The sequence below is a fragment of the Gossypium raimondii genome, chromosome 3, assembly GCF_025698545.1.
Source record: "Gossypium raimondii isolate GPD5lz chromosome 3, ASM2569854v1, whole genome shotgun sequence".
NCBI classification, from domain to species: Eukaryota; Viridiplantae; Streptophyta; class Magnoliopsida; order Malvales; family Malvaceae; genus Gossypium; species Gossypium raimondii.
The window spans coordinates 4,240,042-4,266,428 of record NC_068567.1 but is presented as its reverse complement, the minus strand read 5'-3'; the positions used below and the strand labels follow the sequence as shown (position 1 = coordinate 4,266,428).

The following is a 26,387-nucleotide window of genomic DNA, read 5'->3' as shown; positions in this document are numbered from 1 at the left end:
CAATTATTTAATTTATAAAAATTAGATAAACAAACAATTTAAATAAAAAATACCTGATTATGATCAGCTCGGTTCGAAAACTTATTCGAAAAGTTGAAGGATTTGGGCAAAAAATATAGGCCTGAAGATGGGCTTGAAAAATATAGGCTTTTTTACTTGACCCAGCCCAAATCAACGCGACCCATGATCAGTTCTAGTTACATATTCGTATTTGTTTGTATCATATATGTTTATTTAATTATTTCCAATAATCTTAAATGTAGTTTAATAATACAGAGTAATATATTTCTTTAGCTTTTCTCCAAATCTATTTTACTGCTTTTGATTAATTTCCTCCTTTTATTAATCTCCTCCATTCAAAAACCCTTTCTATTTTTAGTCCACCCAAAATAAAATATTTTCCCTATTTCTCCCATTTCCTGTACTTCTTCAATGGCCCCTTTTTCATCTTTGACTCTTGTAGAAGAATTCAATTCAACACCACCACCACCACCAAAGCTTTCTATTTCATTCCATTAATTTTAATTCAAAGCCCACATTTTTTCCCCATTCATACCTTTCTCTAAATACCCTTTTATTTTTCTGAATTTTTTCTGGGTTTTTAAAAACTTTTTTTTTCTTATTGTATTTTGCATGCATTTTTCTCTTTCGTGGGTTTTCATGTTTCTGGGTTTTAGCTAGAAAAATTCTTCCTTTTTTTTTGTTTTTATTTAAAAAAGATCAGTATATTTTTTTGCTACCCTTGATTATGGGTATGGATTCTAAAAGTGGACAGGAAGGTGGTGGTGATGGTGGTATCAATATACCAAAGGAATCAGATGAGAATTCGAAGATGAAGGGGGCCATTAATACTAAAGATATGATGTTCAGAGCTGATAAAATTGATTTAAAAAGCTTGGATATGCTACTTGAGAAGCACCTCAACCTGGTTTGGTCCAAGAACATTGAGAAACAAAGGCCTGTAGAGGCATGGGAGGTTGATTTGTCTAAGATAGATTTAAGGTATGTCATAGCTCATGGCACCTATGGTACCGTCTATCGTGCAACCTATGATAATAAAGATGTTGCAGGTACTATTTCCCTCTTTTGGTCACTGTTTTAGTTTCATTTATTATCTAGAAATGATACGGAACTCATTGCATTGTAATGTTGAATGTTGTAGTCAAGGTGTTGGACTGGGGAGGTGGTAATGCTGCACCGGCTGAAACCACTGCGATGCAAGCGGCATTTAAGCAAGAGGTTGCCGTTTGGCATAAGCTCGATCATCCTAATGTTACGAAGGTTTGATTTTTCTTCTACGTTGTATGTTTACTTATTGGCATTGTAGTGAAAGCCTTAATGTAAGTAGTGGGATTTGTTCAATGCATTTGTTTACAGTTTGTAGGAGCTTCAATGGGAACTTCAAACCTTATGATAACGTCGGCCGATGGTCACGATTCCCTTCCTTCTAGAGCTTGCTGTGTTGTTGTGGAGTACCTCCCCGGTGGCACGTTGAAGCAATACTTGATACGAAATCGGCGAAAGAAACTCGCCTTGAAGGTTGTCATTCAACTTGCTTTGGACCTCTCTAGAGGGTAAGTGAATGCCTTTTATCCTCTGTTTTACGGAAACTTCAGCAATGGTGATCATACTTGTTCCGAATTCGCAGACTAAGCTACCTGCATACGAGAAAGATCGTACACCGTGATGTCAAAACCGAAAACTTGTTACTAGATGCTCACAGAAATGTCAAGATCGCCGATTTCGGGGTTGCTCGTGTTGAAGCTTGGAATCCAAGTGACATGACTGGTGAAACTGGAACTCTAGGATACATGGCCCCAGAGGTATGCTTTTAAACCATAACCAATGCTTTTTATTTTGTACTCACATCTAAGTTCGAGTAACATAATCTCGTTATGTAGGTGCTTAATGGCAAGCCCTACAACAGAAAGTGCGATGTCTACAGCTTCGGCATTTGCTTGTGGGAAATTTATTGCTGCGATATGCCTTTCCCGGATCTTAGCTTTGTCCAAGTGTCGTCCGCAGTTGTTCAAGAGGTTAGTTTGCATGTTATGTTATATGAGTTGTCACGTATGCATGTATGAAACTAGCTTCAACCCTAGGGGTAAAATGTGTGTAGTCATTGTGCATGTGCTCGTTACTATAAGTACCATCACCATTGTGGGAGTTAAAACTCGACATGGTCGTTTATCGGCAGAATCTAAGGCCGGCAATCCCGCGGTGTTGCCCGAGTTCATTAGCAAACATCATGCGGAAATGCTGGGATGCGAATCCGAAGAACCGTCCCGAAATGGAAGATGTAGTGAAGATGCTGGAAGCAGTGAATACAAGCAAAGGGGGAGGGATGATACCGGAGGACAAGGCACCAAGTTGCTTCTGTCTTGCCCCTCGTGGTCCATGACCATGAAACAAAGTAAATTTTGGGCTGTTCTCTTGTAATTTCCCCACTTTTAATAATTTACTAAGTTATTGATTTATTTAAATCGCATGGAAAGGATCAAAATAAATAAATTAAAATAACATATTATGGATAAATAAGGGTTTGTGCTAGTTTTCAATGTATCTAGGTTGGAAACAGGGTAGATTTTTTTTTAGGGTCAAGAAATTTGATCCAAAAATATAAAAATCGGGTAAATTGATTTTTTACAGGTTCATTCGGTTTACAGCTCATAATTTAATCATAGTTTGTAGCAATTTACGGTTCAATTGACTTTTTTTTTTCTTTATTTTAGATTGATATACTGATCAATTTATATTCTGTTCGGCCGATCGAGTCCAATTTCAACAATATTGATTCATGACAATAGTTAAGTGCCTATTGCAAATAGCTTTACATTGACTATTGAGCGCTTTTTTCTGATCGGGCATTTTACTTTTATGTGTTGAGACATTTTAAGACTTTATTGTATCCTAGAGACGTAAAAAGCTCAAGTGTCTTACATTTAAGTTTGATTACTTTTCTATACATTATTTCTAGCAGTAATTGCAAGTATAAACAACACCTATATCAAAATAAATCTTGACAAGACCCATACATAACGGTATTTAAATAACAATAAAAACACAAACAAGTAGAACATGATACACATGAACCCCTAGATAATAGCAATATTTGACCACATTCTTTGATACACCATGAGTATTGTTACACAAAGGAGCTCCACCACCTTACACGGCATTGGATTTGCCAGCCTACCTCCACCACGGTCACTGTTTCATTAGAACTTGGAAAACAAACAAGCCAAGCAACACCGACAACTAATTCATTCCAACAAAACAGTCCTCACTTGTCTTCTATATATACCTTACAATTTAGGGGATGTCACAATTGGAAAGGATCAGTTAACCAGCCAGAGGCAACCACGTGTTCCACCAGATCCAAACTATATAAGCACTCTCACCTCAAGAAAAGGCAAGCTCGCTCGCTCTTTCTCATTCAACACCCTCAACCTTCTCCTTTTCCTCTCCATCATCTCCTCCCTTTGCTTCTTAAGAAGCTTTACTTCTCACCACCCTAACCATATAGCTCTCCATCCAACAAAGCGAACCGTCTTCTACCATCACTACCATCTCCTCCACGTCGCTGCTTCTTCTACCGTCAACATTTTAAAGATATTAAAATATAAAAATTATACAAATCTTTTCCAAATATTTGGACAGAAATCGAATCTTAGACGACACTGAAGGTAAAGTGAAAAACCCTTATCTTTTTAAACTTAATTCAATGACATGACAGCATGCACTTATGTTTGTAATCTCCATTTTCACTTCCATCCCATGTTTTCTTGCCATATGTTATTTTTTCCATTTGGGTTGATTAGGTGCTTCTCAAATTGACAGGCATTACTGTTTTTATGAAAAGGCAAATTACTTTTTATTAGTATTGAATCGGGTGATATTTATACAATAAAAAAAAACTATATAATTTGTAATTTTTGCAAATTTAAAATATAATAACGACTTTAGTATAAATTTTTTTACTAAGCAAGCACCTTATTCTAGATTGGACACTTGTTTATACGACGAGAGTTCGTTTATGTAATATTATGCGAACTCACATCATCTCCTCTCGTATTATTTATTTTATGTTAAATTACTCGAACATAATTGGTACAAGTATAAGTTTCGCTCTATAAAACTTAATTTTGATGATAGCTTAATAATTATCCCCAAATTAAGCTACTCCAAAGAAAAAAAAATTGAAAAAAAACTTGAAAGTACAGTCATAGATAAGGTTTAAAATCCAATTTATCCAATAGAATAAAAATTAAAATACGAGTTTAATAAGTATCCATTAAGCTATTAGCTAGGGTTTTCTTACACGACAAGTGCCTTGCTATACATATATAATTGGATTAATTGCAATGGAAGAAATAAAACATGGGCAATGGCACCTAGTGTGTTGTTGGCATGCTTTCTTTCCCTTCTTACATAAGCAATTAGTACATTGGCTAAAGTGTGATACTACCATTTGTCATGATAAATTCGAACCCTTATTTTAAGAGATGGTTGAATAATGAAATTGGATGCATGATTTTGGGGTCTCTTGCAAAAATAATACAAAAGAAAAAAATATCAAAATAATATATTTTTTTATTTACCAAAATAATACCAAAAAAAAACCAGTTAAAAAAACAAACAAACCTAAAAGAAGGGCCTGCCAAAACCTTTGGTGCCTGTGGCAGAGGCGGCACCAATTGTTCGTATTTTGGCCATTTGTTCGTATTTTTTCCCCTTATTTTATTACTTTTAAATAATATACTATTTTCTAATTTTTTTATTTTATATTATTTTAGTACATTATGTTTGAAATGTATTCATTTAGTGTGTTTTTTATTGAAAGTAATAAGATTCGAGAAAAAAATACGAACAAAGGGCGAAATAAGAGTTTTTTTAAAATTTATTTAAAAACACACTAAATGAATACATTTCAAACATATTGTACTAAAATAATGTAAAATAATAAAATTAAAAATAGTATATTTTTAAAGTAATAAACTCTGGGAAAAAAATACGAACAAAGGGCAAATAAAGGTTTTTTAAAATTTATTTAAAAACACAGTAAATTAATACATTTCAAACATAATGTACTAAAATAATGTAAAATAATAAAATACGAAAATAATATATTTTTATTGAAAGTAATAAAATCCGGAAAAAATACGAACAAAGGGCGAAATAAGAGTTTTTTAAAAAATTATTTAAAAACACACTAAATTAATACATTTCAAATATAATGTACTAAAATAATGTAAAATAATAAAATTAGAAAATAGTATTTTTTAAAGTAATAAACTCGGGAAAAAAATACAAACAAAGGGCGAAATACGTTTTTTAAATTTATTTAAAAACACAGTAAATTAATATATTTCAAACATAATGTACTAAAATAATGTAAAATAATAAAATACGAAAATAATATATTTTTATTGAAAGTAATAAAATTCGGAAAAAATACGAACAAAGGGCTGAAATAAGAGTTTTTCTAAATTTATTTAAAAAGTACACTAAATTAATACATTTCAAACATAATGTACTAAAATAATGTAAAATAAAAAAATTAGAAAATAGTATTTTTTTAAAAGTAATAAAATCCGGGAAAAAAATACAAACAAATGGCCAAAATACGAATAATTGGTGCCGCCTATGGCAGGCCCTTCTTTCAGTTTTTTTTAACTGTTTTTTTTGTATTATTTTGGTAAATAAAAAAAATATTATTTTGGTATTTTTATTTTTTTGGTATTATTTTTGTAAAAGACCCCATGATTTTGTGTGAATATAGGTGAGCGTTGGGTCGAGTTCAGTGAAAAAATTGAGTTAATTGAGTTGATGAATATTGTTTTATTGAGTCGAGTCGAATCAAATAGAGTAAAATTATTTGAGTTAAATTAAAAAAATTTAAATATGTCAAATTAAAATCTTGCTACAATGTAACTAATTCCATGTTAGAGCATATAAATTTGGAACTGATATATTCGAAAACTTTTTCAAAATAAGATGCTTCAAGATGATAACTTGAATTATTAATTAATTTATTTAGGTCCCAAAATTATTATTTTAAAAAATTTTAAAATTTTTATATATTATTTAGTAATTGTTTTAGAAAATATAAATATATATTTTTTTTTGTAATTCTTGTTGAGAGAAACTATTTTGTTTATTTTAAAAGTTGACAGAGATGAAATTGGTATTTACAGGGGCGAAGTTAGAAAATTTTGTTAGGAGGCAGATATTAAATTGTAATTTTCAAATGATTAAATCAACATCTTATCATTTTCAGGGAGCCAAAGTGTAATATTACCCTTACTAATTTAAAATTTTAAAAATTTTAACGGACCAAAATAGAAAATTTTCCATTTCAGGGGCCGAGCCATGCCAATCCGCCTAGATTCGCCTCTGGGTATTTATACCAATCAGTTATTCGAACTGTAAAATTCAACTCAAACTCGAAACTTGAAACTCAAAATTCAAATTTATTTTCGTTCCTTTTTTCAAATCAAATCGAATTTTACCGAAGAAAGAAAGAATGGGTTCCACATCCCTTTCCTTTACTTCAATATATATATATATATATATATATATATATATATAAATATTGTAATTTCATACGAAAACTTGATTCTCTTAACAAATAAAGAAAACAGCATAATAAAAAATAAATAAATTCCGATCTGTTTATGTGTCTAATTATTTTCTAAATATATATATACAACAGTGATCCATGCAGGACACAACCTATATAATTTGGGATAAGATCTTAAAAAAAAAAAAAGTTGCAGCACCATAAATGGCTGGATTCGATACTGGTTTTGTTGGGTAAAGCTAAGATGAACATGTTCCATCTCTATATTTTTTAGTTCCATTACATGCTAATATGCTTCCACTCATGTTCTGTCTTCATCATATCTTTATTATAAAGTTCAAACCTTTAGGCAATGATAATATTGTTTGACCCAATGTTATTACACTTAATTTCGATTTTTTAATTACAGAATAAATAACAATAATAATTTAATTCCATAGAGTATTTCTTTCCAGCTGTATTTTATCATACTTCGTGTTAAATTATGTCATTAGTCCTGTATCACGAGTAAAGTTATAGATTCAGTCCACATTCATCAATTGGATTATTCTTAGTGGCTGTATTTTTAATTTTAAAATTTTAGTCTTAATGCGAACGACGATCGTTATGTAAAAATAATAGACATACATAATATTACACATGTGATAATATATTTGATACATTAAAATTTTAAAAGAATAACATAACTTAATGATTTTTTGTAGATTCTTAAATTCTAAAAGTACAAGGGCTAAAATAATCAAATTAAAATACAGATACTAAATCTACAATTTATATAAATTATAGGATCTAATAGCAAAATTTGACGTAAAAAGAGTTTTCAAATTCCATACGAAGCCGAACTAGTAAGCAACCATAAACCAATATGAAAAAAAAAGAAAAAGAAAAACATTAATAAAAAGCAATTATGTATTAATTTATGGCATTTTATTATATATATATATATATATATTTAATTTGTCATTGTGATTCCATTTTTAAAGAATAAATATGCATTTGGTTGTGTTTATTATTATTATTATTTTAATTCATATTAGATATTTTATCACATGCATACGCGTGTGGAAATCATATTATTAAGATAGAAATATATGTTTAAAAATAATATACAATAAAAAATGTATTATTTGAAACTAATAATAATAACAACAACACATATGCAATATGTACGGAATTAAAATGAAAAAGTTAGTTTAAATTAGTTTATATATCTATTAACCATGTGTTCAATCTAGAGGTGATCATGGGCCAAGTCGGGTTTGAACAAAAATTTAGGCCCGAGTTTAACCCAAAAATAGGCCTAAAAATTTGTCCAAGCCCAACCCAAATAAAAATGCTAAAACTTGGGCCCGACCCGGTCCGCCCATAATTTTTTTATATTATATTTATTTTTTTACATAATTTTTAAATATATATAATCCATCAAAAATACTAAAAACATTGAAATAAATATTCGCGAACAAATTGAAAATAAATTTTAGAAAATATGTATACATAAATAATACTAAGATATAAGCAACTTAACAAGAAAATATCTCTAAAATAATAACAAAATTAACAATAAAACAAGTGTTATACAATATCCAAATAATAACAACATAATAGTGAAATAGTAGCAAAATAGGGAGAAGACAACAAGAAAATATCATTAAAATAACAAAAAAAGTAGCAGATTTTTTTTGTCATTTAGTAAATTCAGGCGGAGCCGGGCTCGGACCAAAAATATCTTACCCGAGGCCCGGACCGTTTTTAAAACGGGCCTTATTTTTTCCCAAGCTCATTTTTAGTGCCTATATTTTTGCCCAAACCTTCCTACTTTTCGGGCGGGCCGAATGGCCTGACCTATGATCAGGTCTAGTTGAATCCCTATATATGTTAATTTTAGTTCTTTTATTTAAATATTATATAAAAGTATGAAAAACAAAAATGTCATCAAAGTAATAATCGTAATAATTTAATAGAAATGGCATATTTAGTCTTTTCTTCGACTGAGATGATATTCGATTAACTCATGACACCAACATGTTAACTCAATCGGGGTTTAAATAATGGTATAGATATACAATGTGCGTGAAAGAAAACATTTTATGTAAAAAATATTTTTAAAATTTCTCAATAATGATTATTGGTGTAGTGGTAAAGAACTCGTTTATAAATCTATTCAACACATGTTCAATTTTTGGATATATTAATTTTAGATCTTTTATTTAAAGAGTATATAGAAGTATGAAAAGACAAATACACCATCAAGATAATAATAGTAATCATTTAATAGAAAGGGTATATTAGTATTTTCTCAATCGAGTCGGTACTCGGTTAACCTATGAAACAACTCACCGGGGTTTAAATAATTGTATAGATATTTTACATAATTTATAGTATTTATTCATCATAATTATTTAAGGTGTTGTTTGATAAACTAAAAACATTAAGTGTCGCGTTGAAAATTATGTATTAAAAGTTTAAGTTATAAACCTATTTGATTTATTATTTAAAATTAATTACTGAAATATAATTAGATTGTTTGATAAATATATATTTAAATTATAAAATATATATCCTACATTGTATCATTATTTTTAAACATTTCACATTATTCTAAAATAAAAGTCAAATATTAAACCTAAAGTTTTTATAATATAATATAATATTAAAATAAATTGAATTTATTTTCCTTTAACGATATGTAGCTCTTATCTATTTATCATTTTCACATTTTTATAGAGAAAATCTTTTGAATTGTTTTTATTTTGGATTATTAAATATATGTAAAATATTAAATAATTAAGTCATAATAAAATATAATTTAATAAGGATATGAAGCATAATTTAAAATCAAATAAATTATTTTCAAATATTATTTTTATATTTTTAATGGTTATTTTATCACTTATTTTTGGAGTTCATGGTTACCCCTATCAACAATGTCACTTCCAACATTCGAACTCCTCTTCCATTGAAATTTAAGGCTTTTTTTAGGAATTAAACTCTATAAATTTAAAAAATTATGAAAATAACTCAACTTCAATATTAATTATGGGAATGACCTAATTTCTACGGTAGAATTGGGTGCTGCTACTTTCCCAGCTGGCACCACCCAATATATCCCCCCCCAAAAAAGGGGAAAAACGTTCAGGACTCTCATTTGACACTATTTTTTCAAGTCAATCTAAAAAGGGTAATTACTTCATCTGATCCCTAAATGTTTTACCTCTACATGCTCCAGTCCGATGCCGCCAATTTGTTATGCAGCACCAAAAAAGTTGATTGTTTTTTTTAGATTTTTAAGGTGGTGCTGTTAGGATTTAGGGTCTAGGGTTTAGGGTTTAGGGTTTAAGGTTTAAGGTGTAAAAATCAAGTCATTCCCATAATTAATCTTGAAATTGGATGATTTTTATAATATTTTTTAAAAATTTATAAGGTCAAACTCAAATCTAAATATGCCACTCAACATTTGTGGATAATATTCAAAATTTAATAAATGATAGAAACAACATTTTATTTTAAAATAATACGATATAATAAATAATAAAAGATTTTTTTGGGTTGAAACCACTTCCAAGGAGAAACTTGTAAATTAACAAGAAACCCTGCAACTATAAAATGGTTACGTGTGTATTCTTACGACAACTGCAAAGTTAAAATAATCGCCACCTTCACTTCCTTTATTCTTCTTCTAATCTCCTTTGAAAAAGCTTTAATTGCCGGAACTTAGCTCTCTTAATTTCTTTTTACCGGGAATGGGATTGGAAGGCGTGGAACCGTCGTCGTTTATGGCAGATTTTCTAGCAGGGTGCGGTGGTTATGCGGTGGTGGACGGTGGGTTGGCCACCGAGCTTGAACGCCATGGTCAAGACCTCAATGATCCTCTATGGAGTGCCAAATGTCTTATCTCTTTTCCCCAACTGGTTCGAAGGGTACTTTCCATTTCCTTCTCAAACTTCGACTGCATGTCTCTTCATTACCACATAGGATTTCTGAAAGAAGTAAAAAGAAATTTCTGGTTTTTGTTTGATTGTCGGGGTAATGAAGTATAACACGACAAACAGGTTTTCCCCCTATTTTTAAATTATCACACTTTGATTGAATGTAAACTATTTTTCCCCTATTTTTGTTTGAGGTTCAGCGGTGAAGCTAAAAATTTAATTTAATTTTTATTATTTTTAGGATTTAAAGTGTAATTTTACTATTATAAATTTAAAAGTTTATAAATTATAAAGGGTCTAAATAGAAAAAAAAAATCTATTTTAGGGGTTGGGCCCTGCTTACTCCTTAGCTCCGCCATTGAAGGTGTTTGTTTAATGAAAAATGAATTATCACATCATTCGTGGTTTTTTCCAATTATTAATTGACATTTGAATAATTTTTTATATCATTTACACATAATTTTGTAACTTTTTATCCTAAATTTTAAATTCAAACCCTAAACTTTAAATTATAAACTTGAAATCTGAACTCTAAACTCTTCGTTTGAGCTTTAAACTTTAAATTCCAAATTTAGGGTTTGAGGTTTGACTTTATTATTGATGCACAGTTCATGATTTTATTTAAAATAAATAAATATTAAATATTTTTATAAATAATAAATATACTTATAAGTCTTTAGATCTCAGATTTAAGGTTTTAGGATCTGTTTTCTCCTGTAAGCAACTTTTAGGTGGAATGGAAATTAATTTTTAATTCACATATTATTATGTTATTAATCTTATTTAATATCTGTAATGAGACAGCCACGTGTAAAAACCTATACTTGACAGCTAAGAGGTTTTCTTATGCTGTCATGTGAGGTTTTCATGACATCTGTCTATTTCTATTTCCGGTAACATATCCATATTATATTATAATTTAATTTTTTTATTCATTTATATAAGCATAATTTCGATCATATCTGTTTTTTCTAATACAGTATTTAGGACTATTTACACTTTTTTTTCTCAACTCATCATAAATAGAAGAATAACGCGCTCATTCGAACTCACATCCTCTTGTATTAACGACAATGTCTATATCAATTGAATTAATATTCAATCGGTTGTATAAAGGGTGAGACAAACTCATATTTGTAATTAATTTAAAATTCCTTTTTTTTAATTAAAAGTAGGGGCTATTGGCAAATGCTTTCCTACCCAAAATTGGTCCAATTGTGTTAAGTATCACTGACATTTCATTTTCCATCCTTTTTAGTCTAAACAACCTTTTTGAAAGTGAGACAAAGTCCTAGAATTCTCCAAAATTGGATGACTCAACTATTCATTATTATTAATGTAAAAGATAAATATATTTTAAATATTTTACAAATATGATTTTAGTATTTTTTTCACTCACATCGTAAGTATAATATAATTTAGTCACGTTTAAAGCTGGTATAATCATATGATTGTATAGATGATAAATTTAACGGAAAATATTAACAGTGTCAACGATTGGGTTAGGGTTTTTAAATGAAAATAGTTAAAGGATTTAGTTCTTAAATTTTTTAAAATACAAGGATTAAATCTCAAATTTTATTAAGTATAGTGACTGAGAGCATAATTTGACCAATATGTAATATGAAATTTGTTTAGTCCATTTTGTTTGGTTATTGACGTGTTTGATGTACTACTATTTGCAGGTTCACCTAGATTACCTTGAAGCAGGTGCAAATGTGATTATAGGTGCATCATATCAGGCCACCATTCAGGGTTTTGAAGCCAAAGGTCTATCGATTGAAGAAGCTGAAACTTTAATCAAGAGAAGTGTTGAAATTGCATGTGAAGCTCGCGAAATTTATCTCCAAAGATGTGCCAAAGGTTATTGGGACTTCCTTGATAGTCCGAAAATTGATCGACATCCGGTTCTAGTTGCCGCTTCAGTCGGCAGCTATGGTGCTTATTTGGCTGATGGATCCGAGTATAGGTACCATATTCGGTTTTTATAATCAGTTTTCTTGCAATATGTCTCATTGATTCATGGTGTTCCTGTTTACAGTGGCAACTATGGTGCTTCGGTGACATTGGAAACATTGAAGGAGTTCCATAGGAGAAGGCTGCAGATTTTGGCCAACTCGGGTGCCGATCTCATTGCGTTCGAAACAATTCCAAACAAGCTAGAAGCTCAGGTATTTGTTAATTGACCGTAAAATAACGGACGTAACGTTATGTATGTAATGATGATTTTGGTTGAAATCCGAGTGCAGGCATACGTAGAGCTTCTCAAGGAGGAAAATATAGACATCCCAGCTTGGTTTTCATTTAGTTCAACAGATGGAACCAATGTGGTTAGTGGTGATCCCATTACAGAATGTGCCAAAATTGCAGATTCATGCAGCCAAGTTGTTGCTGTAGGCATCAACTGTACCCCTCCAAGGCTCATCCATGGACTCATTCTCTCTATTAGAAAGGTAACCCCTCATTTGGTCTATACAAATAACCCCTCCAAGGCTTACCTATATTTGTCTCGAGACTCAAGGGTTATTGTCTTGAGACAATCAACTTTGAAGCTAGGGGTCTGAAACGGGAAAAGCATGTCTCGAGACTTGTTGAATTTTGATAATTTGAGTTTGAATTCGAATCCTAACTTCATCTTTCACCTCATATCATCCCAAATTAATGTATGTGGGCCCAATTGTTCATGTTTAAGTGTATTCCACCATCATGATATGAATTATATACAACCATACCCCGTTTTCCATTCTAAAGTAGATGAGATTAATTGAGATGGTTTGAATTGTTCCGACAATGGAACGTGACATCTCGCATTCGCGTCTGCCGTCCGAGCTAAGTGTAAGGTACCACAAAGGGCTTGCCCAACTAAGGACACTCACATGCTCGTTTTATGAGCCATCACAAGGTCATGTCAAGTACAACACTCGATAACTCTACGACTGTAGGATACTTACCTATCCGGAAGGGCTCATACCTAGCCCTGATATCACCAGATTCTCCCCGTTCCCCTGGCTCTCGGAATCCATGTGTGAACCACTCGCTCATTGTAGTACTAAACTAGAATTTCTTACCATGACATTGGAATCATCAGGTGACAAATAAACCAGTGATCATATATCCCAACAGTGGTGAGACTTACAATGGAGAAACCAAGCAATGGGAGGTGAGCAGTTTTTTTCTTTTTTGTAGCTTTTGTAATGAAATCTTTAGAACTGAAATGATTTTTTTTTTGTGGAAATGCAGAAAACAAGAGGGGAAACAGAAGAGGATTTTGTGTCATATGTAGGGAAATGGAGAGATGCAGGAGCTTGTCTCTTTGGTGGTTGCTGTAGGACTACTCCTAACACCATAAGAGCTATATCAAGGGCTCTCTTTGACAAATCGTCCTGAAATTTTCTTCTTGTTCCCCTTGTAATGTCCAGCAGAAATCTACTAATGAAACCTTAATGCAGCAGAAACCTACTAATGAGAATCAATGTAATAAAAGGCTGCTTTCCTTGCAGAGCAGTCTATGATATAATAAAAAAAAAATGCAGAAATGCACAGTATGTATGTGAATATAAGCCAAAGAAAAGCTCAGTTAAGTTGGCTATTGCAGGCAACAGAAAAGCACTCCAACAATGGCAGCAACCTCTCAAAGCTTAAAAATTCTACCAAAAACAAATTGCAGAAACCTCATTCAATTCAGGAAATTAGGAACTAAGGCCTAATTCACCATCCCTGTAGTACTATTATGACCAAGCTTTGACCATTTGAGTGTAATGGAGGTCTTCAATACAATGGAGAACAAAAAGGAGATTTGTCAACTTGGATTACTGCCATTGGACTAAGATCTTCAATATATTCTGGGGATCTTTTCTGTTTGGTCCAAATCTGGGGATCTCTTTTAGTTAAAATTGATAATATAAATAAATAAGGGCACCAAAAAAGCCTCTTTAAAATACAATGCGCAAAATCTAATCACCATATTTGTCTGTTCCATTTAATATTAAAATATTCTTAAAATTCTTATTTTTTTTATTCCTCGTATTCGATTTACGATTTATGTTCGAGGTTCGTAACTGCTTCTCCTGACAATATTATCTCGAAGGTTTGAGCATATGTTCTCTCTTCAGAATTACAATGTTACCATTATATTTAACATTTGTTTAGAGTTTTTTTTTTCAAAATGATCAAGTGTAAAATCTTGTATGAAAATAACCTGTTTTCTACAGTTCATATTGGCGCTGACAATCTCGCTGTCAGCACCACCTTCCATAATCATATAATGATTGATCAATCTATAAAAAATGATTTTTTTATATCGGCGTTGTGTTCGCCTACACTTATATATGTATATATATATTTCAAATATAATTAAAAAAATACAAATATTTTGCGATTAAAAATTAAAAAATTTTATTTTAATAGGTTCCGGCAACAAGAACGCCGGCAAAAAGAAAACCTTGGTTGAAGATATAAAAGAATTGGGAAAAAAGGGGTGACTCAGATGGCTTGGCTTGGGCGGCAAAACATATTGCCCTCATTAGTTTAATCAGCAGCACATCTACTTGCACTTGAAGCATAATAATTTTTCTTATGCCTATTAAACTAATAAGAACAATAAAGAAGCTTATCGGATTATAAAAAATAAAAAAAATAAATCTTTTAATAGGTGATGGCAACAAGAGCGTCGACATAAAAAGTACTGATAAATTTTTTTAAAAAAGTTTGAATTAGTGTTGACAACATAAATACGGGCACCTATTAATTTTTAAATTTTTAATCATAAAATATCCGTACTTTTTAATTATATTTGAAATATATATATATATTGATGTCAATGAACACTCTGTTAGCAAAAAAATATTTTTAATAGACAGGATAATCATTACGGGATGATGGAGGATGGTGTCGACTTGAACTATAGAAAACATATCATTTTTGTACCTAAATTATTTTCATAAATAATCAACTTTTTTAGATCAATTTTGAAAAAAACTTGTTGATTATTTAAAATTTTACTTTAATTTGACATTCTAAATTAAGTTAGATGAATTAAAGTCAAAATTTTTCCTTTAAGTTTGCCTACCAATTTTTGTGGTCAAATAATCAAATAAATTCATGTCTACCTGCCTTAGTTCTTGACTCAAAAGGGGCGGCTGTTCACTCAAAAAGGAAAGCACCAAGCAGCATAGTTTGGCTAAGGTTCCTACCAAGTTCTCCAAGCTATCATCTTTTAGTTTACCAATATATACCAAACCTAATCTTCTTAGTTCTCATCCAAAACTTCAAATTAATTACACATTCAGAGATTAACCCAAATTTTTTTACAAGAAACCCAGCATGGCAGTAACCTCTGTTGTTCAATCAGACCAAATCAAAGCCAAAGATGAATATCCCAACCTATCTCTCCGACCATTACAAGTTTCAGATGTGGATGATTTCATGGTCTGGGCCAGTGATGAAAAAGTGACACGTTTCTGTACTTGGGAACCTTATACCAACAAAGAAGATGGCTTGAATTACATAAAGAACATTGTTGTGCCTCATCCTTGGTTAAGAGCAATATGTATTGACGACCGACCGGTTGGTGCTATTTCGGTAAGTGCAAATTCAGGCAATGATAAATGCAGGGGTGAACTTGGGTATGTTTTGGCATTCAAATATTGGGGTAAAGGGATTGTAACGAGAGCTGTGAAGATGGTGGTTGAGACCATATTTGTTGAATGGCCACATTTGGAGAGACTCGAGGCTTTGGTTGATGTTGAAAATGTGGGGTCTCAAAGGGTGCTTGAAAAAGCTGGGTTCCAAAGAGAAGGTGTTTTGAGGAAGTATTTAATAGTAAAAGGGAGGTCTAGAGACAGGGTTATGTTGAGTTTTCTTTCTACTGATTATCAGAGTTGACATGTTTATTCTCATGTTAACATGTTTATTAGATGCACCAAAAATGCTAAGTTGACTCATATTGCATAACCAATTTGGAATTGGGCCACTCAAATTGTTATAAGATGCTTCGAATTTTTTCAACATTGGAATTGAGATGTTTGCATCATTTAAGGGAAGCTGTTTTGGAAAATCAATCACATTGAAAGATAGGTCTACCCATGAAAGACTGCTCTTCCACAACCAATTGGGCACAAAACCATGGATATGGTTGTTCGAAAGATCTAAGCCAACCAACTTGTCTTGCCTTTTAATGAATTCTGGAAATTCAGTAAGGTTGCATGACCTTAGCCTTAGGGTCTCTAATTGGGGAAAAGGAAGACTTCTGTTGTCGCTTTCAATTAACAAGCTTATATTGTTTAGCCCAAGAGTCCTTAAGTTGTTGAGTTGGACAAACATGTCAAGCTTCATAAAACTAAAGCTATTGTCTCCAATATTAAGTTTTTCAAGCCATGGAAGTTGAAGGATTGACTTTGGGATTGGTCCTGTTAAATAATTATTTCCCATACTTAATTCTTGAATCAAAGAAGAAGATGCATTGGGGAACTCATCAATTTTCCCAACCAATTGATTTTCTCCAAGATACAGGTTCTTCAACGATGGAAGAGTAAATAAAGAAGAATGTATTGATCCAGAAAGCTTGTTTGAACTTAGAACCAAGTTCACCAGATGACTAAGATTTGCAATTGACGATGGAATGGGTCCAAAAAAATTGCAATCAGAAAGGTCTAAATTTGTCAGGAACTTAAGATTACCAATCGATTCAGGTAGTTTTCCACTGAAATTTGTGTCATGAAGTGACAGACTCAGTAATGCATTGTTTGCTGGAAATTCTGGCAACTGACCCATAAGTTGGTGATTAAATGAAATGTCAATGCTTTGAATTTTTGGCAATAAGAGAATTCCGGTTGGAAAATGCCCATTCAAACTGCAACCCATCAAACTGAGAGAAACCAAACGAGAGGAATTTACCAAGAAATTGGGAGGTAAATAAGAGATTGGGTTGCAATCAAGGATAAGTTTGGAAAGAAAAGAGAGTCTTGAGAGTGAAGAACATAATGGACCTTTCAAACCACAGTTTGACAGACTCAACACACGCAGGTTGGAAAGTACAAGAGATGTGGTTTCACACCATTTAGCACTTTGAGTTGAAATGTCCACACTATCCAAATAAAGCTCCGTGAGAAACTTCAAATTCTTGATAAATGTCTTGAAGTTTGGTTTCTCCAATTTTAAAGTAGCTGAATTATAATCGTAACCATTTCTCCAACAGTAATCACCTTGACTAGATAGGTCCAGAGAAACTAACCTTGTTAGGTGTGAGATCTTCATTGGAATTTGGCCATGGAAACATGAGCTTGAAAGGTTGAGATGAGTTAGATTTTGGAGTTTATCAAACCCATACGAGAACAGAGTGGTACTAAAGTTGTTTCCAGCAAGATTAAGGCGTTGAAGACGATGGAGATCGAATATGGAGTGGAAGCTGCCTGAAAGGTTTTTGTAACTAAGATCAATGCCAACGACATGACCATAAGCATCACAAGTGACTCCTTCCCAAGAACAACAATCAGTGTTGACATCCCAGAGGTCAAATTTGGAAGAGAAAGTAAAATTAGGGGCATAGTAAAGATGATGCTGCAATTGCAGCAGAGGAGCTCTCTGGTCATCAAGGCATTGCTTAGGGAGATGAGTTTGAGGAGATGAAAAAGACAAGACAAGAGAAAGGAAGCATGAGAAGAGGAAGGGTGAAATAAGGAAATGAAGAGTGTTCATGTTTGTTGGGTGTGAAGAAGGATTGTGCTTGGCATACAACTTATTTATACAGAAATGTGTAGTTCTCATGTTTGGCATAGCATGCAATTTCCAAGTCTTTTTGCCCAATCAATACTGCATCAACATAATGTTCCACCACTTTAGTCAAGTCTTTCTTTTTTTTTCCATTTTAATTTTGAAGAATGAGATTTTAATATTTGTGGATCTCATTAACTTATTAATATCAAGGTTGTAGTTTTCTTGCCCGCTCCTTACTCTATATAAATAATGGTCTAAATCTAAGTCATTAAAAAAGACTAAATTATAGCACTTTAAACCCTATTAGAACCATTACTACGCATAGGATGAGTAAAGATGATAATTCAACAGATATTTTGAGTTTAAATTATATATTTTAGGTACCGACTTTTTAGAAAAAAATCCATGTTTCAAATATTTTAACTTTAAATTATTTTAAACTCGTAAATTTTATCATTTTATGTTATATATAATTATTTCTACATCATTTAATTTTTAAAATAAAAATTACAATTTAATTTTTAAGTAAATTTTGTTATAGTACCAAAAATATAAATATAAAATCAATTTGTTAATGAGTATCCAAAATGGTTAATTCACCTTACATCTCAAAATTATACATCGAATTTTAAATTGACCGCTAAATTTTATAATATTTTAATTAAGTTTTCAAATTATGAGTAATGACTTAATTTGAAAATTTTAAAATATTTAATTTAGGACCAGAAAAAATGATAGTATGAAATATTATAGGCCTTGTAAGTCTTAAGTCTTTGGCATTGCATGCAAATGTCTAAGTTTTTATTGCACAAAAACAAGGTTCAACCAATGTGTATAAGTCAATTCACCTTTTAGATTGATGGACACAATGAGTGAAAATTTTGATAATAGAATATATAAAATTTTTCACTTTTGAAAGAGACATATTTAAATTTTAGCTTTCAATCTTTCTTAGAGCGTGAGAAATATTGTCATTTCTATATTATTATTTAATTTTAATATTTTTATGTTTTATATTATTAAAATATTTATAATTCGAGATTCGAGTTGAGTTTTATAATTTAAATAACTCGAATAATTCAAACAATGATTGATATATATACTCCTTTGATTCCTGTCAATTTTAAAATTAACAAATTAATCTCTCTCAACAAAATTACAAAAAATTTTAAAATAATTTTTAAAATCAAAATATTCATAAAAATTCTAAAATTTATATTCTTTTAAGGAAATTTCGTTATAGCACCAAAAAATTAAAATTTAACTTATAATATAAAATCAATTTGTTAATGAGTATCAAACTTATAAATATGTTATGATTTATCATAGGGTTAATTCATCTTACATCTTAAAATTATACATCAATTTTAAATTTTCTAGATTTCATAATGTTCTAATTAAGTTCTCAAAGTATAAATAACTTTCGGTGGATTGGAAATTAATTTCAGGTGGATTTTAAATTGCAGAGCAGTCTATGATATAAAAAAAATGCAGAAATACACAAAAAGTCATATTTCTATATGTATTTGTATGTACGTGAATATAAGCCCAAGAACAGCTCAGTTAAGTTGGCTATTGCAGGCACCAGAAAAGCACTCCAACAATGGCAGCAACCTCTTAAAGCTATTGTAGTACTATTGTAATACCCAATTGATGCCCGGGGCCCAAATTAATCAATCTAATCCAATTACATTTGGCCCAATAAGGCCCAAATCCCAGTCTAACCCTAAACAGTGGTTAACAGTAGCTACCCTAACGTCGTGCACGCCCCACATCGCAGCAATCAGCAGTCGCACCCCACACACGTCGCAGTAACCGCCCACGTTCAGCCCTCCGCGCGCACGTCGCACATGTCTCCTCTAGTACGCACCTGCAATAAGCCACGAACGATATCAGCAAGAGAGACAGGGCAAAAACTGGTAAAAGGATTGGGGGGCTATATAAAGGGAATTGATTTATGTAATAGGGGTTAGCAAAAATTTTGTATGAAAATTAACAAGAAATACAAGAGAAAGAAAACGATTTTGGAAGAGAAGAAGGAAAGGAGGACTTACCGTCGTTGGGCGCCCTCATTCGTCGTTATCTGTTCGGAGTTGGGAGAACGGCAGAGAAAGGGAGGCTGCGGCGCAAACACTTGAAATGGCAGAGGAGTGGTGTTTTAGGGTTTTAAAATAGGCTTATATAGGGCATCAAGTGGATAATTTGCGCAATTGGTCCCTTTTGTTTTTACAGTGCTATAAAATTGTCTTTTTATTTCTTTTAAATTTCGCAAAATATTTTATTACTGTTTTAATTTGGTTCGTGTTGCTGCGCAGCATTTTAGAAGATGGGATTAATTTCCCTTTCAATCCTTCCCTGTTGCGCGCATTTTAATTTAGTCCTTTTTAGTGTTTTATATCTTTAAATTCAGCCTTTTAATTCTGTTTATTTTACAGTTTGATCCCTAATTGGTAGTTTTAGGTTTATTTTAGTTTTTTTTATATTATCGATATTGTTATTACATTATTATTTTTACAATGTTATTTATTATTATTACATATATTTATGCGCATATGTATCTTATTATATATATATTATTTATTTATATATATATATACATATTTTATATTATTATTATTATTATATTTATGCATATACACGCATATGTTTTTTTATTATAATATATATGTATATATTTTAAATGTTCTTTAAATGAATACACATACATATTCTATTATTTTCGCATGTTTTTATGTATATATTTTCATATTTTCATAATTTACTAATATATTTATACGTTTTTATGTTTATTATTTCTAAAATGTATGTATATTTTATTATTAATTCATTTTCATGATTTTTGAATACATATATATATGCATTCGCATTTTATCATGTTTTCAAAGAAAATATATTTTAGTTTTGTCAAAGCATTAAAATTGTTTTTTAAATTTTAAATATTTGGCATTCTTGATTCTCGAGAAAGATTGTGTCCTAACTTACTGGATTGTGATTATTTTTCGATGAATTTGGAAAACCAAATATTTATTTTGTAATAAATTCACAAAGATTCAAATAAAAGCTTATTCTCGGGAATCCAAGAATGTCGGGTCCTAACTTACTGGTCGTGACATTTTATCAACTCGAAATAAGAATTTCAAAAACCAACGACGAACTTGATTTTGAAGATTTAAAAATATTGTGCCCTAACTCACTGGGTGTGATGTTTTATTTCTTTGAAATAAGAATGTTTACCATTTTAATTCATTCTCGAGTTTAAAATTTTTATTTTAACTCTTTTCAAATTTTCGACATCAAGACATAAAATAATCAAATTTGGTACCGATTTTTGGGCGTTACGAGGGTGCTAACCCTTCCTCGTGCGTAACTGACTCCCGAACCTAGTTTCTCAAATTTCGCAGACCAAAATCGTTTTTAAAGTGAGCCGATCACACCTCAATCAAGGATCGGTGGCGACTCCAATTTTTATTTTTAAAGTCGATAACTTAATTTTATTTTCAAAAAAATGGTTTCGACAGCTATTATGACCAAGCTTTGACCCTTTGAGTGTAATGGAGGTCTTCAATACAATGGAGAACAAAAAGGAGATTTGTCAACTTGGATTACTGCCATTGGACTAAGATCATCAATATATTCTGGGGTCTTTTCTTTTTGGTCCAAATCTGGGGATCTCTTTTAGTTAAAATTGATAACATAAATAAATAAGGGCACCAAAAAAGCCTCTTTAAAATACAATGCGCAAAATCTAATCACCATATTTGTCTATTCCATTTAATATTAAAATATTCTTAAAATTTTTATTTTTTTATTCCTTGTATTCGATTTACGATTTATGTTCGAGGTTCGTAACTGCTTCTCCTAACAATATTATCTCGAAGGTTTGAGCACATGTTCTCTCTTCAGAATTACAATGTCTCTTACCATTATATTTAACATTTGTTTAGAGTTTTTTTTCAAAATGATTAAGTGTAAAATCTTGTACGAAAATGACTTGTTTTCTACCGTTCATGTTGGCGCTGACAATCTCACTGTCAGCACCACCTTCCATAATCATATAGTGATTGATCAATCTATAAAAAATGATTTTTTTATATCGGCGTTGTGTTCGCCTACACTTATATATGTATATATATATTTCAAATATAATTAAAAAATACAAATATTTTGCGATTGAAAAATAAAAAAATTATTTTAATAGGTTCCGGCAACAAGAAGGCCGGCAAAAAGAAAACCTTGGTTGAAGATATAAAAGAATTGGGAAAAAAGGGGTGACTCAGATGGCTTGGCTTGGGCGGCAAAACATATTGCCCTCATTAGTTTAATCAGCAGCACATCTACTTGCACTTGAAGCATAATAATTTTTCTTATGCCTATTAAACTAATAAGAACAATAAAGAAGCTTATCGGATTATAAAAAATAAAAAAAATAAATCTTTTAATAGGTGATGGCAACAAGAGCGTCGACATAAAAAGTACTGATAAATTTTTTAAAAAAAGTTTGAATTAGTGTCGATAACATAAATACGGTCACCTATTAATTTTTTAATTTTTAATCATAAAATATCCGTACTTTTTAATTATATTTGAAATATATATATATATTGATGTCAATGAACACTCTGTTAGGAAAAAAATATTTTTAATAGACAGGATAATCATTACGGGATGATGGAGGATGGTGTCGACTTGAACTATAGAAAACATATCATTTTTGTACCTAAATTATTTTCATAAATAATCAACTTTTTTAGATCAATTTTGAAAAAAACTTGTTGATTATTTAAAAATTTAAAAATTTACTTTAATTTGACATTCTAAGTTAAGTAGATGAATTAAAGTCAAAATTTTTCCTTTAAGTTTGCCTACCAATTTTTGTGGTCAAATAATCAAATAAATTCATGTCTACCTGCCTTAGTTCTTGACTCAAAAGGGGCGGCTGTTCACTCAAAAAGGAAAGCACCAAGCAGCATAGTTTGGCTAAGGTTCCTACCAAGTTCTCCAAGCTATCATCTTTTAGTTTAACAATATATACCAAACCTAATCTTCTTAGTTCTCATCCAAAACTTCAAATTAATTACACATTCAGAGATTAACCCAAATTTTTTTACAAGAAACCCAGCATGGCAGTAACCTCTGTTGTTCAATCAGACCAAATCAAAGCCAAAGATGAATATCCCAACCTATCTCTCCGACCATTACAAGTTTCAGATGTGGATGATTTCATGGTCTGGGCCAGTGATGAAAAAGTGACACGTTTCTGTACTTGGGAACCTTATACCAACAAAGAAGATGGCTTGAATTACATAAAGAACATTGTTGTGCCTCATCCTTGGTTAAGAGCAATATGTATTGACGACCGACCGGTTGGTGCTATTTCGGTAAGTGCAAATTCAGGCAATGATAAATGCAGGGGTGAACTTGGGTATGTTTTGGCATTCAAATATTGGGGTAAAGGGATTGTAACGAGAGCTGTGAAAATGGTGGTTGAGACCATATTTGTTGAATGGCCACATTTGGAGAGACTCGAGGCTTTGGTTGATGTTGAAAATGTGGGGTCTCAAAGGGTGCTTGAAAAAGCTGGGTTCCAAAGAGAAGGTGTTTTGAGGAAGTATTTAATAGTAAAAGGGAGGTCTAGAGACAGGGTTATGTTTAGTTTTCTTTCTACTGATTATCAGAGTTAACATGTTTATTCTCATGTTAACATGTGTGGAAATGCAGAAAACAAGAGGGGAAACAGAAGAGGATTTTGTGTCATATGTAGGGAAATGGAGAAATGCAGGTGCTTGTCTCTATGGTGGTTGCTGCGGACTACTCCTAACACCATTAGAGCTATATCAAGGGTTCTCTTTGACAAATCTTTCTGAAATTTTCTTTTTCCCCCCTTGTAATGGCCAGCAGAAATCTACTAATGAATCTGGTCTATTTCTTTTATAGAACTAAATTATCAGAAAAGGCCCTTTTATTTAAAAAAAACACGGAAATAGGCCATTTTTTGTAAAATTGACGGAAATGAGCCGTTTTATTAAGGTCACGTATTTATTTCAAATGTTCTAATTTGAACTTATAAATATGTTATTGTAGAAGCCCAAATTCGCCCGGCCCACCAAAGAAAATAAAACCCAACAACCCAAATACAAACCTAAACCTCTACCCATTACAACCAAACAAAGCCCAAAAAAATAAAAACCCTAACAGCCCAATCAGCCCAAAACCTAAACACCTAGCAGAAACCCTAGCCCCCTGTTGTGCCGCACCTGCTCCTGGCCTCCTCACCTGCCCTCTGTTCGCAGCCGTCACCACGCCCACTTGCCACCGACTCACCTGCTCCAACTGCTCCGCCAGTACCTGCAACAAACACCAACAAGCAGCAGCAAATACGGATAGCAAAAGGAGATTTTTTATTTTGTATTTTTGGCTATATAAGGCCGATTGAAAAAATCAAAAAAGGGGGGGGGGCCGAACTTCATTCTTGTAACAGGGGGCTTTTCTTTTCCTTTTTTGGTAGCATTTACAGAAATAAAAAAGCAAAAAAAGTTTAAAGGTGATTGCCAGTGTTCTATCTTATTTTCGATTTCTTCTCAGATATATTTTTTTTCTTTTTTTGTTTATTTACTTATATACATATATAATATAAAGAGAAAAGTGCGAAAAAAATAAAAAAATACCTTTTTCTGAAATTTCCGGCCACCGGCGAGACGCCGGAACGGTGGGCCTTGGCCGGAATCTGGACTTAGTCTAGAGAGGATTCTTTTTCTTTCTTCTGTTTTTTTTCTTTTCAATGCTCAAATGATTTTTTTTCTCAAAACATTGATTTTTATACCCTTGTAAAACGACGCCGTTTTGGCTCAGCTCCAAAACACCCAAAACGACGTCGTTTCACTCCCAGACCCCTGCGCGAGACCCGACCCGCTACAGGATCCGCGCATTTTCGCCTTTTGGGATATTTTCCGCTTTGGTCCTTCCGGATTTTATATTTTCTAATGCAGTTTATTTTTATTTGCAATTTTGACCCAATTATTTTTCTTTTATTTCGACTTGGTCCCTGTTGGAACGACGTCATTTTTGAGGAAAGGTTAAATTTCATTTTTAGTCCCTCCATGTTACATGCGTGTTCAGAACGGTCCTTCCCTTTTAATTTATTTATGATTTAACCCCAAATTTTGTTTTAAAATTTCAATTCGGTCCTCTTTTCGTTATTTTGGTTATTTTATTAATAAATCTATTATGATTATCATTATTATTATTATTATTTTATTTCCTCATTTATATATATATATATATACATATATTTGCAAATTTCAATTTTGCTATACATATCTGTACATGCGTGCATTTTATATTATACGTACATATTTTTATAATTTATTTATTTATATATGTATACATACTCATATATTTATTTTATTTTATTTTAATAATTTTAAAATATACATATACATATATTTTCATATTTTTATAAATTTATGTGTGTACACATGTTTATATAACAAACATACTTATATTGTATATATTTTTGCATTTTATAATCTATATACATATATATGTATAAATACTTATATTTTATATCTTATAATTCATATATATTTTTCATATTTTTATAATTTTACGTATATATTTACATATATATATATTTCTCTTAAATGTACATATACTTGTTCATATTTTATAGTTTTCATATATTTTCCTTTATTGTTTTGTGTGATCATTTATGCATTTATTTATTTGCCCATTTTTTTTATATACTTAGTTTATTTATTTATTTGCTATGGTATATGCATGATTGATTTATTCCATTATTCGTTTTTGTTATCATTGTTCATATTATCATATTTATTATCCCATTGTGCATATTAACACTATACTTCAAAATTAAAAATTTTAAAATAAGGCAATGTTTTGCGTTTGAGAAATTCGAGAAAACGTGCCCTAAGGTGTTGGGTGTCGATTTTTCTCGTTCAACCAAATGGCTTAATATCCTTCTTAAAAATTTCAAAATAAGGCAATGTTTTGCGTTTGGAAATTCGAGAAAACATGCCCTAAGGTGCTGTGTGTCGATTTTTCTCGTTCAACCAAATGGCTTAATATCCTTCTTAAAAATTTCAAAATAAGGCAATGTTTTGCGTTTAGAAATTTGAGAAAACATGCCCTAAGGTGCTGGGTGTCGA

At 31.4% G+C, this 26,387-nt stretch overlaps 4 protein-coding genes and 2 long non-coding RNA genes across 7 annotated transcripts; 4 read left to right on the top strand and 2 right to left on the bottom strand.

Moving 5' to 3' along the window:
- The first annotated feature begins 454 nt into the window (after positions 1-454).
- On the top strand, positions 455-2,804 carry LOC105796673 (serine/threonine-protein kinase STY13). The gene is made up of 6 exons (XM_012626449.2): positions 455-1,070; positions 1,163-1,281; positions 1,378-1,574; positions 1,649-1,823; positions 1,902-2,036; positions 2,198-2,804. Exons 1-6 carry the CDS (start codon positions 749-751, stop codon positions 2,399-2,401), a joined length of 1,152 nt encoding a protein of 383 aa, XP_012481903.1. The 5' UTR covers positions 455-748; the 3' UTR covers positions 2,402-2,804.
- A 7,395-nt stretch (positions 2,805-10,199) lies between these two features.
- On the top strand, positions 10,200-24,276 carry LOC105796669 (homocysteine S-methyltransferase 3). 2 transcript variants are annotated; one of them, XM_052628014.1, is made up of 6 exons: positions 10,200-10,500; positions 12,195-12,478; positions 12,551-12,680; positions 12,759-12,962; positions 13,598-13,669; positions 23,941-24,276. In XM_052628014.1, the coding sequence occupies exons 1-6, from the start codon at positions 10,324-10,326 to the stop codon at positions 24,154-24,156; spliced, it is 1,083 nt and encodes a 360-aa protein (XP_052483974.1). In that variant the 5' UTR covers positions 10,200-10,323; the 3' UTR covers positions 24,157-24,276. The 2 variants fall into 2 exon arrangements, with proteins under 2 accessions (XP_052483974.1, XP_012481900.1); XM_012626446.2 differs by lacking the exon at positions 23,941-24,276 and adding an exon at positions 13,750-14,049 and having other exon boundaries at positions 10,202-10,500.
- LOC105796670 (uncharacterized) lies at positions 15,668-16,550 on the top strand. Its single transcript, XM_052628015.1, has one exon. It carries the CDS (start codon positions 15,832-15,834, stop codon positions 16,390-16,392), a length of 561 nt encoding a protein of 186 aa, XP_052483975.1. The 5' UTR covers positions 15,668-15,831; the 3' UTR covers positions 16,393-16,550.
- LOC105796672 (uncharacterized) lies at positions 19,720-20,570 on the bottom strand. Its single transcript, XR_001134505.2, has 2 exons — positions 20,277-20,570; positions 19,720-20,092 (listed from the first exon to the last, which is right to left on the bottom strand). It is a non-coding gene; the product is annotated as an uncharacterized LOC105796672 (long non-coding RNA).
- LOC105796671 (uncharacterized) lies at positions 23,285-23,941 on the top strand. Its single transcript, XM_012626448.2, has one exon. The coding sequence runs from the start codon at positions 23,343-23,345 to the stop codon at positions 23,901-23,903; it is 561 nt and encodes a 186-aa protein (XP_012481902.1). The 5' UTR covers positions 23,285-23,342; the 3' UTR covers positions 23,904-23,941.
- On the bottom strand, positions 24,240-24,992 carry LOC128039729 (uncharacterized). The gene is made up of 2 exons (XR_008194206.1): positions 24,888-24,992; positions 24,240-24,567 (listed from the first exon to the last, which is right to left on the bottom strand). It is a non-coding gene; the product is annotated as an uncharacterized LOC128039729 (long non-coding RNA).
- Between the last annotated feature and the right edge of the window lie 1,395 nt (positions 24,993-26,387).